Source organism: Embiotoca jacksoni, unplaced genomic scaffold (assembly GCF_022577435.1).
Source record: "Embiotoca jacksoni isolate LCO1_2020_lvr unplaced genomic scaffold, fEmbJac1.0.p SCAF_11, whole genome shotgun sequence".
Lineage (NCBI taxonomy): Eukaryota > Metazoa > Chordata > Actinopteri > Embiotocidae > Embiotoca > Embiotoca jacksoni.
In genome coordinates, this window is record NW_027185241.1 from 8228059 (window position 1) to 8245115 (window position 17057).

The 17057-nt window shown below is 42.7% G+C and overlaps 1 protein-coding gene across 3 annotated transcripts in view; it reads left to right on the forward strand.

The window, feature by feature from the left end:
• The window catches only part of LOC138194287 (G patch domain-containing protein 8), a 32176-nt gene extending 15890 nt beyond the window's left edge, over positions 1-16286 (forward strand). For all 3 annotated transcript variants that reach the window (XM_069142905.1, XM_069142906.1, XM_069142907.1), the window contains 3 exons: positions 5135-5272; positions 10236-10366; positions 11267-16286. In XM_069142905.1, coding sequence (XP_068999006.1) covers positions 5135-5272; positions 10236-10366; positions 11267-15284 — 4287 coding nt within the window. In that variant the 3' untranslated portion in view covers positions 15285-16286. The remainder of the gene's footprint in view (positions 1-5134; positions 5273-10235; positions 10367-11266) is intronic.
• The last annotated feature ends 771 nt before the right edge of the window (positions 16287-17057 follow it).

Consider the following 17057-nt stretch of genomic DNA (forward strand, 5'->3'; position numbering starts at 1 on the left):
CAACTGTATCATTGAGCAGGTTTTGTGAGTAATAAAAATAATCAACATATATAGACTTTGTTACAACATTCAATTAACCAGCCCGGTATCATGGCAAAGTGGTTAATACACCTGCGAGTCCACGAGAGGGCAATACGTTTATGTAACACCTGGCGTTACCTCAGCGTGAGAAGAAGTCGCATCAACTGAGCAAGGTCGTTTTGACGGATGTCATGTGATGAAGTATACAGACATGACGTCCTTATATTGAGGCTGGTGGGGTAGCAGAAGTTATAATACAGGCAGCCAAGGTTGATAGTGGATGTTTTGTTTTTTTCCTGACCCTAACCACACGCTTTTCTACATGTATTTGTTGACCAAAAACACATGGTTTTTGATAGTCTGGTGTTACCAGATGCAAATTGACTATTTGAATATACGGGTCTGGCTACGCTCGATACGGACGATTTGTCCGCCCTTCAGAGTGGCTGTGATAACGGTAATGTGAACAGGCTTTACAGAAATCATAGCAAAGAAGATTGAAGCTGTGAGCAATAGTCTGGCGGAGCCAGGCTAGGGTTTTGACGCCTCATGAGGCAAGGCTGTGATACTGACACGCTGCCCTCTAGTGCACTGGCACATGTATTACACTATCGTAATACCAATTACATTTAAATTAACTGGAGTTAAGCAATAAAATAAGATTATTAGAAATAGTAATAGACACACTGCTAATTGCCATATAACCTTGTATGACCTGTGATTGTATCAGCTCTGCAACTCTGTTACTTTAACCATAGTTTCTTCGAAGTTAGCCACATTCATAAAGTTTTTACCTTATTCTTTATAACCTTCTGCAGTATAATTTTTCTTCAGTGGATGTTAATATATTTGAACAGAGAGAATCCGTTGCTATCAGCTGTGTTGCTACTGGGCTTGCTTTCTCTCTCTCTGGATTTATTATGCATGCCGAGTGTTGTTTCGTCCTATTTTTTTCAGCTAGATTTAATGTGTTTTGAATTTCATACTAAAACAAGATTGCAATTAAAACTTGTATTGCAATGCTGTTAACAATTATCACATCTGATCGGTTACATCCCAGTATGTCGCAGCCAACATATTTAATAAGTCTGAGGAGGCTTAAATTCTCACTCTTCTTCAAACATTACTCAAGTACTGATAAACATGCAAAGGAAGAGAGAGGGGAAAGAAAACATAGAGTAATGTGCAAAATAAAACTTTATTTAATCCTCCAAACCTACTCAGCGAAAAAAAATTTAAAAAAACAGTATCTTTATATAAAAATCTGTACATTCTCTAAGCATAGATGTTTTATTATTTGGCCACTCTAATCCCTCCATCAAATAAAACCTCTCTCTCCCTCAGTTAAGCCTACAATTTTAATGATCTCTCCCTTTATGAAGTCTCATCCAAACATCTTGTTTTAACAAGGAGGCAGAAAGCTCTCAAAATACTGTGTTGGAGTTACTTTACTAAAATATGAGTCTGTAAACCTCAAAACTCATCCCTCGCACTCGCTCTAGGTTTAGTCCAGCAATCCATGAAAATGCTGTTTAATATTTAATTACAACCAACAAGAAAGTGACCAGTGAGATGAGAGAAACAATTTAGCTCAAGTGCAGTAAGCGTCTGAACACTATTTTATTCTTTATTTGAAGGTAATTCATTACTAATAACTAATTATCATGTCAGTCATGTAGACTGCAAATTAAAAGAACACTTTTCCCTCATTGTTTATCACTCTGAGCCTGAAATTAATCTTCATATGGTTTTCAAACATGTTGTCTTTTTTTTTATTTATGTTTTTATTAAAAACTGCTTAAACAAACAAAATACACAGTAAACCATATTTAAGTCATGATTTACTGTAAAAATATCCCAAAAAAGAATGCACTCTTTCTTGGTATGATCTGCATGGTTTGGTGTGATAGAAGTTTCAGAGTGACATATGTATATCTATATCTTTTTTCTTTTTTTTTAAAGAAGAGAGATAGAAAACAGCACAATGAAATAGAGAGTTGATGGACAGTAATCTAGTGAACAGAATACTTTCAATATAAACCTGACCTCAAAGATTTATATCTGTGTCCTTGAAAATTCCAGCTTACTTTGAATCAAGATCAAGACGTTAGTATAAGTTGAGTTATGACTGTTAATATAATTATTTATTGAGTCTCTGTGCTGATCAGCAGTCTTAAATGTAAATCACAAGACAAACAATTCTTGAAACCCTTTGGTTAGTCTCTTTACAGTCTCTGCAGTGAGGTCACACCTACAAATTGAACATTTTGATTTTATATGTTGTAACAGTCATCACAAAATATTTACAGAAAATAAAAAAATAAACAAGGGGGCAGTTTGAACAGGACCGATGGCAGTAACAGGGTGATTGCATCAGAATGGTGCTGCCACAGTAGGAATCTGCAGAAAACCCAGCAGTTCCTCAAGGGACTTTTTGTTTCTGAAGAGTTTTTCATGTACATATTGTATATCATTAGTTTTCACTGCACACATTACTGAATGCTGACAGACCACGTCTGTAAAACACTTTAAGCGTGACCAGTTCATTTCCACAGTAGCTCAAGACATTAAATTACACGCGTGTGTGCCTGAAACTCCGGTTATGGTCCATAACGACTCTTATTTGTGGCACAATTTTAGCAGTGGGATAAAATGGAACTTCTATGAATTGAGGACAAGCGAAAAGGAGAAAAAAAAAAGGCATGGAAACATAATTCACATTCGCAGCCCTGTACAAACACTCACACATAATCATGCAAACAATCACTGTCCATTCCGGTCTGCAGATATATCCGTTGTGCTTATTCTGCAAACAGATTTATGCTTCTGAGATAAATTGAGGTCTAGATTAATTTGGCACTGGTATATCAGGTTGACAAAATGTGTGTGACTGTGCATACATAAGTGTGTGTGTGTGTGTGTGTGTGTGTGTGTGTGTGTGTGTGTGTGTGTGTGTGTGTGTGTGTGTGTGTGTGTGTGTGTGTGTGTGTGTGTGTGTGTGTGTGTGTGCTAAATGTTGAGATGGATTTCTGTCTGTCTATGCATGTTGGTGCATAAGGGTATGTAGAATTCATGAGGTGTGTACATTTAAAGTAAATGAAAGCTCTTATGTTTAATTTTAGTAGGTTATTTAACAGAAAAATGGGCAATCGCTTGTCAGGATGTCCCTGACATAAACAAATGGCTTCTGAGTTCAGACACACACACACGCACACACACACACACACACACACACACACACACACACACACACACACACACACACACACACACACACACACACACACACACACACACAAGCACAAGCACATATTTCTGCTTTGATGCGTTCACACCTTTTCTCACGTACGTACATCCCTCTTTCTGTTCATATTTTTCATTGTTAAAAATAATTATCCTGACAGAACGCAGAGGTGAGAAGAAAAGGTTCAGCACTACAAAGGTGAGCGCACACAGGAACATACACAATGTACAGGCATGCGCTTACACAGTTCCTATGTAATCTTGCATAAGCTTTAAAGTTCACAAATACGCAGCATTCATTATCTCAATCTCATCACCCCGGTGGAACTCAAATGAAGGCCGCTCTGGGTGATTGGATCATTCTCTGGGAGTGACTTAAGCCTGCAAGGCAAATCAATACCATGCCTCACACATACACACGTCAATGTATATTAGTTACCTCTCTGTTGGTTTTAGTATTGGAGAGTCCTGTCTGCCTCTTTTCTTCAGCCTCCCCTTATCCTATTCTGACAACAAGCCTATACCTGTGTATGGAACTGGTCAGAGGAAGGACAATTTCTTTACCTGTGTGTGTGTGTGTGTGTGTGTGTGTGTGTGTGTGTGTGTGTGTGTGTGTGTGTGTGTGTGTGTGTGTGTGTGTGTGTGTGTGTGTGTGTGTGTGTGTGTGCAGTTAAAAATTGCCTGGGTATAGCACTAGCAGATAGCAACTGATGGTGTGTCTGTGAGGAAAGGCAGGCCTCTCTTCTTGCCTGCATCCTCCTCTCCATTTCTTTTCCTCTCACCTCTGTTCCTGTGTGCAGGCATATTACAGAAGCAAATTGGGGCCAATTGACTGTCACTGCATGACCCAGGCTTCACCAAACGGAAAAAGAGCACACCAGAAAGGGAGAAAGGGTCAGATAGAAGGGATAAAACAGGAGATAAAGTAAAGCAGAAAAGGAGCGAGTCGAAAGCGGAGCATAAAAAGTCTAGGACAGCAAAGAGAGGGAGAAAGAGTGGTAGATGGACAGAGGGTAGGAAAGAAGCACAGAAGGAGAGAAAGAGAGAAAGAAGTGACAACCTCAAATTAAATTCCCATCATGTCAGTGTAGAACAGAATTCAATAGTGTTTATTGGCAGCCCCTAGCCTGGGGGAAATTACATTCTGAAGGAAAGCAGGGCATGAATGCACACATACACTCACACACAAACACAAACAGGCACACACATACATTGTACAGAACACTGTGCATGTCTCTGGACCTAAAAAAAAAAGAAAAAAAAAGAAAAAGCCCTGTGGCTGATGTGAGCATGCAGACAAGCAATTTATCCCCTCAGGTCCATGTGCCATTTGCACGTTGCAGGTGTCTGTCCAGGTGCTATTTACCTGCTTTGATATGTGTGTATTTGTCTATAACTTTCTTCACATGCACAATTTTGCCAATGTACAAGTCGAAGTTGTCCATTAGGTTTTCTGTCTGTCAACTGCTTTTCTCTCTGCTGTCAGACTATTTGCCATTTTAGTCATACACAGATTTTTGTTATAGCGGCTGTATTAAATGTGTCTCCAGGCTCAAGTTCCCATGAGAACATGGCTTCAGTGGTTTTGTCCAACCTCCAGTAGCGGCAGCGTACTTTAATGGGAAGCGGTTTAACAGTTTTATGCAGAGCACATGTAGAGGCTATTATTGCTGCGTTCTCTGGGATGCAGATTTGCTCTAAATGGCTAACAATCTGCCATTCTCTCAATCCCTCTCCCTACTCTTCTCATGCTTTCTGTCTCTGCCCCCCTAACCCTTTATGTCTTTGTCTGTTTATGCCTTTATCTTGACTCCCCTCCCCAATCCCGCCAATGCTTTCACTCATTCTTTCCATCTCTCCTTTTCTCCAGGAATGCGCAGAGAGGGCTTTGGGTTGCTCTGTGGAGGATCTGAAGGCTCTTTTCTATTGTGAGCTGTGTGACAAGCAGTACCTCAGACACCAGGAGTTTGACAACCACATCAACTCCTACGACCATGCACACAAACAGGTAGATGAGATGCGTCTGACACACAACACAACACACACACACACACACACACACACACACACACACACACACACACACACACACACACACACACACACACACACACACACACACACAATGTAGCAGCAGACAGCAGACACATAAGCAGGCATTTTTTTATGATCTCTTGTTAGCGAGTTTGGGTGTGTGAGGATTATGTGTGTTGATGGAAAGCTACTTTACATTGCATGTCAACCTGCCCATTGGGTACAGTTTCCCAGCAGGTGACAGTAGGAGTGTGACAATCGCATCATCTCTTACAAGCACACACACTGAGGTGGAATATACCTCAAATCTTGGCAGACACATAATCAAACATAGAGTTTATACACACAAACAGTACTGCATTTACACTTTAGATTTGTATTTTAACTCACTCATAGATTAAATTGATTTTAGTGATTCTAAACATGAGTAATTTAAGCCATAGCAGGCAAAAAGGAGGCACAAAAATATCAAAAGGAACCTTTGTTGTGTGTTCTATTTTGATAGCAAAGATGAAAAAAGAAACTAAGTTACTATATAAAAATTGTAAATGAGAAAGTATTATCCCTTGGGTTTGGTTGGCAGTGGATATTATTTTGGGGTCCCTCAGACATAGATGCTGATTGTGTAAATAAAAAACAAATAAAAGCAAAAACAAAATATATATTTTATTTTATATATTATATATTTATCCCAGGGCATCAAATACTGACTGACTGACGGCTGACCCCTCAGACAAGGTGCCTTAGGTTTAGACACCAAAAACTATTTGGTTATAGTTAGGAAACGATCATGGTTTGGGTTCAAAGAACTACATTACTTATAAATGTTATTTTGTGTAGGCTACGCACATTACGTAAATTTACTTTATTATCTTACTTCAATTGGATCAATGTTGACAGTTGCTTTCACAGACTCAAACCCTGATCTTGTGAGTTAAAATCCTGTGTTTCTGTGCCATCTTATCACCCCTGATATAGTCCCCATGAGGATTTTGTCACTCTTTCTACTTTGGCACATGACCTTCTTCTTCGACTCAGGGGGTCATCGTGCTAATGCCCGGCTTTAAAAAATCTTCAGTATTTGACGGATACATGAGAATAGGCTGATATACTTTTCCAAATTGGGCATGCACCAAATGAGAAAATAATTTAAATTGTATCTGCTATATGGGTTTTCCATGAAAAAAAAAATCTTTATTTGTATAATATTTTTACTTTTCCTTGCTTGAACATTAGTCAAGACATGCACAATTGTATCCTAGATAGTGATATTACATATGACCTCAGTGAGATCAAACTAAATGATGTGTTTTCAGAACCATTATTAACCAATGTTATACAACTCCAATAACAGAAGTTGAAATAGATTTATTTGGAATTTAGAGGGTATGTGATTATGTAAAAAAGAATGTCAACATGAGTCACATACTCAAAAGATATGTAAAGATTATTTAAACATGTTTTAGATCAAACATCTTTGAGAACTCCAAGAGTTATTTTCTTTAGTGGATTATTGAAAGCAAAGCATATTTCATAAATTCAAGTAAAGTCATCAAGTACCAATGTGATTAAACAATGTCAAGTGTGTCTGCAGAATCCCAAAACAAAGGATTGCATTAATATTGCATAAAAAATAAAGTTACTAAAATAATATGTTCAAAAAGAGCAACCACAGCAACTACCAGAATGAAACCAGCTCATAATCTGTGCTGTATTTCAATTCTATAGGATTTTTTAAAGCCCAAATTTGTGATACAAGATTCCTTTTTTTCTCTTGTTCAATATTCAGAGCAGTTTATTTGTATGTATGTGGTACATAAGGTTGCTGCTAAAATTCACATTATTCATCAATTTGTACTTCCTTCAAAAGCAAAATAAATATTCAGCACCAAATAAAACATGGAGCTATTAGTCAAAGCGCAAACATGATTTTGTTATTCCGGTTTGGACAAGAGGAGGCCAATGGACCATTAGAAAAAGCCCCGGCAGCAGGTTTTCTCCTGCATTCTGCTTTCACATCCATTTTCATACACAACCTCCACTCTGGACTAACAAGCTGAAGGTTCTGCCGATAGCTCATTCTACTTCAGCTATCTGTTGTCATGCCAAGACATACACTCACATGCTCCAACACACAGACATGCAGTTACCCGTGTACACACACGTCCTCAAACACGGGAAATCTCTCAACCAAGCCAAGCAGCTTCCCACTTCTGAACGCCCACACTATGCATCATGAAATAAACATTAAATAAGACTGTTCCTCCTCTGTCATTGTTCTTTGAAAATGAATTGAACCAACTGCAGGCCAATGCTAATGCTTTGTTTTAGCCAGCGGCAGGCACATGAAACGAGCTGCATGAGGCACTGAGCTGACAGTAGCCACTGGCGCTGTAGGAACACACACACACAAATACAGGAGTGCATGCACACTCTGCCTACAGAGCAGACAACAGATGAAATTCTAGCTGAAGACAGTTCCCCTGCAGGAGTATTGGCTTTGGAGAAAGGAAGCTGATTGCGTTTGCTCTGTCTCCTTTGCCTGTCATCGATTCAGGGATAAACATGTCTGAACACAGGGCTTTATCAGCATTTACTGCTGATTACAGAAATCTCTCATTACAACAGAATTACACTCCCTTTTAAATAAAAGAAAAATCAGCCCATTAGCATTGCCACTCTCACATTACCTAAGAACACACCATCCTTCATTCTAAGGCGCGAGTGGATATGAATCAACTCTGACTCATCCATAGTTGCCTCAGCTTGAGCACTCCTTAACACATCTAAAGGAATATTGATCGAGGCTTTGACAGACGCATTGAGCTTCACAGCACATAGTAAGACTGGCATGTTGGAGAGTAGGCATATTATCACTTCCTGCTGTTAGGGACATGACATCATCTTTGAAGACAAAAGTATCCACTTTAAAGAAGGAAACAGAAATATAGCTTCTATGTGCTCAGTGAAAGTGGTTCTCCATGCAATATTTTGTTGGGCTCTAAATATAGCTACAGGTTTGCCTGCAGTGGGACCTGTTTTAAGAGAGAACAATAACCTGGAAGAGTGCAAATGCAAGAGGAAGTAGGAAGTATTCATCCTCATATATTACACCTATTACAGACTGCTCTCTCTCTCTCACACCCATTGCCAGAGACAGTTACAGTACGACAACTCTGATCTTTTTTTCCTCCTTTCCTCCTCCCTCTGCCTGCCGCCATCCACAGTAGTTCATTAGGTATGCCTATGTGCGCGAACAAGATTAATATTTCCCATAAAATGAGTTTGGCATCAAAACCATTTAAAGCTTCCTATCTTTAACACTAACAAACACACACACTCATATGATTGCACACTTCTAAAATGCACAAGCAATCCAGAGGAAAGACTCACATGTTTAAGGGATACAAACCAACAAGTGCTGCTCCAGTGGCACACACTTAATGCTATCTTCAGTGAGCTGACAGTGGGATGTTAAGCATCGAGCGATAATGTAAAAAGACACCAGCTTGTGTAAGACTCAGCTGAGATTAACCTGACAACTGTCAGCTCCTGCATAAGATCTGGGTGTGAAAGAGAGTGAGTGTATAAATAAATCTGATGTCTGAGGGGCTAATCTGATGTGTGCATGTGTGTGTGCGATACGTATTGTATGGGTGGATAATAACACAACATAATCAAAAAGTGAGTGTGGTGTAATCCAATGAAACGTATACAACAGGATATGTTCACAAATATATAAAGTAAACAACCATTTATAAGCCAAGGGTGGATTGTACGCTGAAGTATAATATACTGGAAAGAGGGAGTAAGATAGGAAGGATGGGGATGCACGATACTGCAGGTATTCCCAAACTCACAAGTCTCTCCTTACCCTTCAGACATACACAGACACAGACAAAAAGAAACACACCAACAGTCACACACACACACACACACACACACACACACACACACACACACACACACACCTGCCAAGCATGGATAAAGGAGGGATTAAAGTGTGTCAGAAAAGGAAACTGAAGAGAGCGGCGTGAATCATTGTTTCCCTGAGAGGACTGGCACACCTATGGCAATACACATATAGTTTCACACAAATACACACAAAAAACACACATGCACAAACATTTGCTTATTATTAACTTCCCTGCAATTTAATGCGGGTAAAGACCCACCAGTTTGCTCATAATGGAATCACTAACTATGGCATTGTTTTTTCTGCCTTGTGTTTCCTGCACTTGTTTTTATGTGTGTCTGAAATGCTCTCACTCACATAGACAGACACACACAAATTCAGCACCTACAATTATCCAGCACTTTTCAGAAGGAAATCTTTGGCCTGTACAGCCTTGAAGGCTTAGTCTCTGTGTTTGGTGACAAGTAATTCTAACATCGATACACTAATTGCTTTGGTACTCTGCAGCTCAAAAGCAGATGTCATTGAATGAGAAGTTCTTTTAAACCACGCTGTGATGACTGTAAAAAGAGTTGATTATATTTAAGAAAAATTCAGTGACAGGTAACTGGATTGAAGGAGACTGAGCAAAGAGAAAAAAGGCAGTCGAATAGCCCAGAAAGAGTATCATCATCATTAAATCACTCAAGCCACTCAAGTCAACTGCGTCTTTAATCTGCTATTCATTACATGCACTGTGTTTGGTCTCAAGCTGTGTGTTGAAGGAAATACACTTTCCTCCAGGCTGAATGGAGTTAATTGGACATGAGTTTGGAGGAGAACATCTGCAAACACAGCTGACTGATGTGTTTGGTTTGAAAGACAGCTGCCTGCAGAGACAGCTTCCGAAAACTAATCTCTCCCTACTCTCTCGTCTCCTCTTTGTCCTTCTCTTGCATCTCCCATCTTCCTCATTACCCCCTGCCATCCACATACTCTTTCTGTCCCTCCTTCTACCCCTCTTTATTTCCACTTCCTGCAGAGGCTGAAGGAACTCAAGCACAGAGAGTTTGCTCGTAACGTGGCCTCAAAATCATGGAAGGACCAGCGCAAACAGGAGAAGGCTCTAAGGCGTCTGCACCAGCTTGCGCAGCTGCAACAGGAAACTCAGCGGTGAGTGGGAGGAGTGTGTATGTGTGTGTGTGTATCTCTTGCAGTGTGTGTGTAATGAGACCAGAGTCATGAATCCAGAGGGGTTAGAGAGCGTCACATCCAGTCAACGTTACTTAGATTTGATGGATGCATCCACAGATGTGAGAGCCCTCAGTTGGCTTAGATAGGCCACAGGTGAGGTAAATATAACATCAAGACACATTCTGGCTGATACTGAGAGTAGATGATATGAAGGTGGAGGAGATTAAGTTTTAGAAAAGAATGAGTAGTAGAAAAAAGCTTTGTGAATAAAAAAGAGTGAATCAAGTTAGTAGAAGAAACTTGCTTCTGGGTTCACACACCTAAAGCAATCAAAACAACTGATAAAAACAAAAACAATACATCATGCAATAATCAACTTGTGTTTTCCTATAATTAGGTGACAATATGTGAACAGCATTACTATGGCTGCCAATAGCATGCATTTCCCGTTTCTCGGGATCTATCTTTCTTTCTTTCTTTCTTTCTTTCTTTCTTTCTTTCTTTCTTTCTTTCTTTTACTCCTTGAGTCCTCTATCCATGTTTTTATGATTTTTATTAACTTTAGATTAAGATAAAAGAATAATTTAATTGCAGTCTGTAAAGCTATCAACAGGCTGGAAAGTTACTCTTCACTACCCTCTCAGATCAAAGTATCAAGCCTGTTTTACCTCTGACCACAGTGATCATTACCACACCCAATCGTGATGTCATGGGGTCATGGGTACATTTTAAATACAAGAGCTCAGCAAAAAAAAAGGCTGTATCTATTTTGGGGATTATTAAGGTACCCCATGGAATTAGTTTGGAGAAATGTAAGTAATTAAGTCAAGTATACTGACTTAAAGTCAAGTCTATTTATCTCATCACATCTTGTTGCAGAGTTCCAAGAAGGAGCTATGGGCTAAGACATACAGTCAGAGCTGTGAGCCAGCAGCGAGATAAAGATGTGGACCAACGAAAGCACAGCCCCGAGGACAAACCTGAACCCTTCAATCACCCCAAACGACGCCCTGCTACACAACCCAGGACAACAACTCTCAGCCACCAGTCAGAGGATCCATGCCAATCTCCTCCGCAAATACCGCTGGCCACTTTTCTAGCAGAGTCCTCACTAATTACTCCAACATCCGATACAGGCCCTCTTACATTGAACCCCCAGTCTTGCCGCAGCTTGTATCCCCAGCTGCCTCTTCCTGCGCACGGGAGAGTAGGAGGCAGGCTTGGAGTATCCTTCTGCATCTCACGCAGGGGGCCCAGGCTTGAGCCTTCTGCCTCTGTCTTCTCTGACTTGGAGGAAGAGGAGAGAGAGAAGAGGGAACAAATCAAAGAAAGAATAAAGGGAATAATGGAAGATATCGACAGGGAAATTGGGGTAGCAGATAAGAGGAAACATACTGAGACTGAAAAGGATAAGTCCAGCTCTGACTGCGTCTTACCGAGCACCATGCAGTCAATCCCCCGAGAAACCTCAAGAGATGAGGAACAGATTGAAACAAGAGACATGGTGAAAGAAACCTGTCCTATTTCTACAGCAGCACCAGATAATCAGACCCCTGATTCACAATCCTCACCATCACAGACCCAAGTGACCATATGGGGAACAGCACGAGCAGTAGCACACATGGACACCAAACTCACAGAGAGAAAGCATGAAACAGAGAGAAGGAGGGAGGCGAGTCAGTATGTGTGTGTGCTGGGGAAAGACGGCTCTGCCCGACTGAGATGGCCTGTCAATTTGCTTAAGTTCACCAAGTCTCAACCACACATCTCCTACAGCTGCAACCCGCTCTGCTTGAACCTCCAACAACCAGAAAAAGTCCCAGAGGATCTGCAGAAGTCTCAACAAAATCAGTTGTGTGCTCTCTCAGATGAATCAAATCCGTGTGTGCCAGCTATTCTTACACCAGACACTCATTCCTGTTTACAAAGGCAGATAAGACATGAGTTGAGAGTGCACAGACAGAAAAAAGCTGAGGAGATTTTCAAGGAAGAGCAACATATCGATGTGGAGACAGAAGCACACCTGTTCCTTAAGAACAAAAACCTTTCATCAAATGAAACAGTACCAGAAAAAGGAAGCTGCATGCTAAGTGTGGAGAATTGTGCGAGGGCAGCCTCCCATCCATCTGACCCCACTCACAGTGACAGCTCTGACACAAACTCCCAGAATCCTCTGGGAGGCAGATTAAAGGGTGCGAGAGGGATCAGGGAGAGAGCCATCACAGCCCTGAGCTGTAAATTAGAGTCTGTCACCCAGCCTGGCACACAGGGGATGTGCATCAGCCCGTCCAGGTGTGAGTGCGGGAGTGAGACAACGTGCAAGTGTGCCAGCGCTCCGCTGCCGTACGTGGGTGTCTCAGAAGTGTCACGCAAAAAGAGGAAAGCCGGCACAAAGAAACACAAGTCAGGGAAGAGAAAGAAGGGCGAAAAGGAAAAAGCTTCAAACAAGCGCCAATCAGCAAGGTGCAAAGTGAGGAGTGTGGTCTCCACAGTCTCCACTGGAAGAGAGAGGACAGGACAAGCTGGAGGGAGATGGGGCAAGAAAAGAAGGCAAAGAGAGATGAGGATGAGGACGGTGGGGAGAGCAGAGAGCAGCTGTCTCCTGGGGAGATGTGAGGCTGAGCCAGTATCTGTCTCTGTCAGGAAGAGGGGGCCTCATAGGAGCCACAGCAGTGAATGCCAGTCACAGCCAGACAGAGAGCAGGCAGAACACTCCAGTGTCTACTCCCAGCTCAGAAGACACACAGCACACAGAGCTATCCAGGGGGAGGGAAAGCGAGACGGAGATGCAGTGACTTTTCCCTGGCGGTCTCACTTCTCCTTACACTCCTTCTCACCAGGATGTAACTCAAAGCTGTTTTGGGAAAGGGGTCACCATAGCAACCCCAGGAGTTTCATTGACTGCTGTTACCCTGACAACAGCTGTGGTAGCAGCCCGGCAAAAAAGAGAAAACTCCTCCACGGGGACAGGAAATTCATTCATAGTAAGAGGAAGAGATTGAGGCCTTGTGAAGTCTGGGAGGACAGGGGGAGGAAAATGGGAGGACGTTCAGGTTGCAGAGACAGAGGTCTGATTTCGGATACAGAACAGTGGGACTGGATGAGAGGGAGCTGTCCTGGAGCTGGTGAGGGGGGCAGGTCAAGGACTGGGTGGAGCTCAAGGACCAGAGCACCGCAGTGGGATCAGGTAGCAAGATTTAGCCCCAGTCCTAGAAGCTGGGGTAGGAGACGCAGGCATCTTAGCACAGAGGATGTAGACTGGGACAGATCCAGTGTGGACAGATGGACGTGGGGCAGCAGCGACAGCTGGGAAGACAGGGGGACACACAGGTCCACGTCAGGCTCCAGGACAGGCGCTGACAGCAGAGACAGCCCAGGTGGTGTATGGAGATGTGCAGGCACCAGATGTTCAAGTTCAACACACTTCTCGAGCCCTGAGTGGTGGACAAGCAGACAGACATACAGCTGTCAGAGTGCGATCAACACACAGGACAACAGATGCCACAGCCCACGCTCTTGCAGCCCTTGTAGCAGCACCAGCATGTCGGAGCTGAGCTGGGAGTGGAGCAGGAGCAGTACCTGCTCAGGACTGACTGTGGACGGATTGACAGCTGGCTCCTGTAGGACGTCCTCAAGGGCTGCCGAGGCCCCCCGGGAGGCCAAAAATCACAGCAGCCCCATGACCACTTCATCTGTCCTTTCCCCAAGCCCCTCTCATTCCCATCCCTACAGATCCACTTTTGTTCCGACAGCTCCAAACCTCAACACTCATCATTGTGATAGAAGTCCCTTACAGGTAAAGGAGCCCAATTCACAGTCTGACTCTGGCCGTGGACTCTCTGCCCCTGTCACCTCAGGCACCACTCCTCCAGGACTATCCCCCAGTAAGAGTCTGCCACAGAAACGAGCAAGGATGCTGATTCTCCCTCTTATCGGAAAACTACCTGCAATCCAGAGAAAGGCAAGTAGGAAAAAGAAGCTGCTCAAGGAGAGTCAGGACAAAGAGAGAGGGGAGAAAGAGGAAGCTAAGGGCTGTGGAGTAGATCCTGGATCATCCGATGACAGTCAAAAATATCCCCTGGACGTGGCTGAGTCAAACCTTTGCAGTATGCCAAATCTCTGTCAGACACAGATTAGGACTGATGACAAACAGACAGGTGGAGAGACAGCCCCACCAATCAGCTTTACTGCTGAGGAGATGGACAAATATCGACTCCTGCAAGAGCAGGCAAGAGAGCACATGCAGAAAGTCCTGGAAAAGACACAAGAATGTGTGGATACACACACACAGACAAACTATACACACAATGCACACACAGATACTTGTGGGAGTTCAGAGGACCAATACACACATGCAACCTTGCACAACCCTCCACAGCCTCAAACCCAGTTAATTCACACCGATATGATGCAGAGAGAAGTACAGCACACCCTCCAGGTCAGTCTCCCGCTGACACATGTGGCCCCGCAGGAGAACTTTACTCAGCCCATGGCTCTGGGGGTCCCCAACCACGCCCCTCTCCCACCATCTCCCCCTCTCTCCGGTCTCCATCGTATCATTTTACAACACACAGCCCTCTCCATGGTCCCCCACTCTCTGTCCACTACCATCTCATCCCCTCCTCCTGCCATCCATCCGCATCCAGCTCAGCTTCCTCACCCCCCACCTCCTCGCCACCCTTCCCTCCCTCATCATATTCACTTCTCCCCCTTCTCCATCTCCTCCCTGTTTCCTTCCATCCTGGTGTCCCATCACCCCTTCCCTTTCCTTCCGCAATCCCCAGCTTTCCATGCAACCCCACTCACGCCGCTCTCCCCAGTAGCTCTGCCAACCTTGAACCCACAGCCTTTCATGGACAGATCGTGGCCAGTGAAGTTTCAACAGAAGGCATTATGATTTACTCAGAGTGGTTGCCAGGTTTATTAATCCTCCTTGGCGACACTGAGTAGTGAGAGAGAAAAAGAGAAGGAATATTCGGTTTGAACAAAAGCCTGCTATTTGAAACTGGGATGTGTCAGTGCTTTTTACTAGCATCCACTCCAACATAAGCCTTCATACACACACTCACACACGTGCATACACACAAACAGCCCAACTATTGACTGTTTTCAAATGAAAATTTGTTTCTCCATTTAGCCTCTGCTGTGTTGCAGCAGTGAGAAAACAGACTTTGATCCATTGCTTTTTCCATCGTTCCTCATTCAGGCCCAGAATAAAGGGAAAGATGCACCTGCTATTCAAAGACAAGCTGGGCTTGTGTCATCCTCTCTCTTTCCTTCTGAACCACAGACAGACCAGCTGCCTTTTGAAGTATCCAGGGACAAAGGGGCCAGAGAAAGTTATGATACTCCCCCCTTATCTCCATTTCATACAGGTTATCTCAGTTCGAGTGTGACTTTCAACAAACATAAATAACGTTCCTGGAACCGGGGGACATGGCATAGCCATTTTCACCATGGTGGGTACTCTAATTTTGTGTGTGTGTGTGTGTGTGTGTGTGTGTGTGTGTGTGTGTGTGTGTGTGTGTGTGTGTGTGTGTGTGTGTGTGTTTGAGAGAGAAAAATGATAGGGGTTATTCTAATCGGACACACACATTCATAGTAGGAAGGACAAAAATTAATTTGCATATATGACACATGTAAGGACCTGTTTTTTCTCTGTAGTGTAAATATTCTGACAGTGAGTGATAATATGAGAATGATGAGAAACATTCAAATAAAATGTGAATCTAACCTTGAACAGTAGTACAATGCTTACTCCACAATCATTGGCGACATTTCTCACAACTTTTCATGTGTCCCTTTTTTTCCCACGCTGCATTTAACAAAGTTGTTCAGACAGCAATGAATGAAAAATGCTACATGAGTGAAAATAAATGGGCTTTAATGCTTTTACTTATTCTGTCTGATTCTTGTTGTTCATGCAACATGTAACAAAGTCCACATAAAGAATTAATACTGTGTGGTTTACTACCACTGAAAGTGAGGGCTAGAATTCCTAACAGCCTCAGATCACAGTGCAGTGACGTTCCTAACTCTTCTTGCTTCTGCTCCTTTTAATTTGAAGCAATGTCGACTTGTGATCACTTGTCACGAGGTGCATATCCATGAATTGTGAGCATTTTATCAGCAATGGGATTTCTCTCTGTTTTGTGTGTCATTGGTCCTATTGCTACCAACTAGAGAAGTCATTTTGTCCCAAGATGCACATTTCTTTGACCACATTTCATCATCTAGCCATTTCAGAGAACATTTTGAAGTGCATACATGAGATGGTAAAAAAAAAAAAAAAATTCTGCTCACTAATAAAACAGAGATGAGCATCATTCTTACATGTCTTGCCAAAGGTTATGGATGTTAGTAACTGTTGCTATGCATTCAAGCCCAGTGATTGGTGATGTATCAAAGCTGCTTGCCAAATAGTTGATCACTGCAGTGGCCGGCGCTCAGGGAGCAGAACACAGAAGAGAACAGAGCGGCATCCAGATGGTCCATGGACTTAGACTACCCAGCGTGCTTTGAGAGATTGGATTGATTTGCTCTCGGTGATATCAGTGAACACTGCCCGGCACACGAGGGGGCTACAACAAGGGGTGACATAAATACAGACACAAAAACAAGACACAAAATGTATACTCCCTGTCCTGAGGTGCTGGCTGGAAAAATAAGT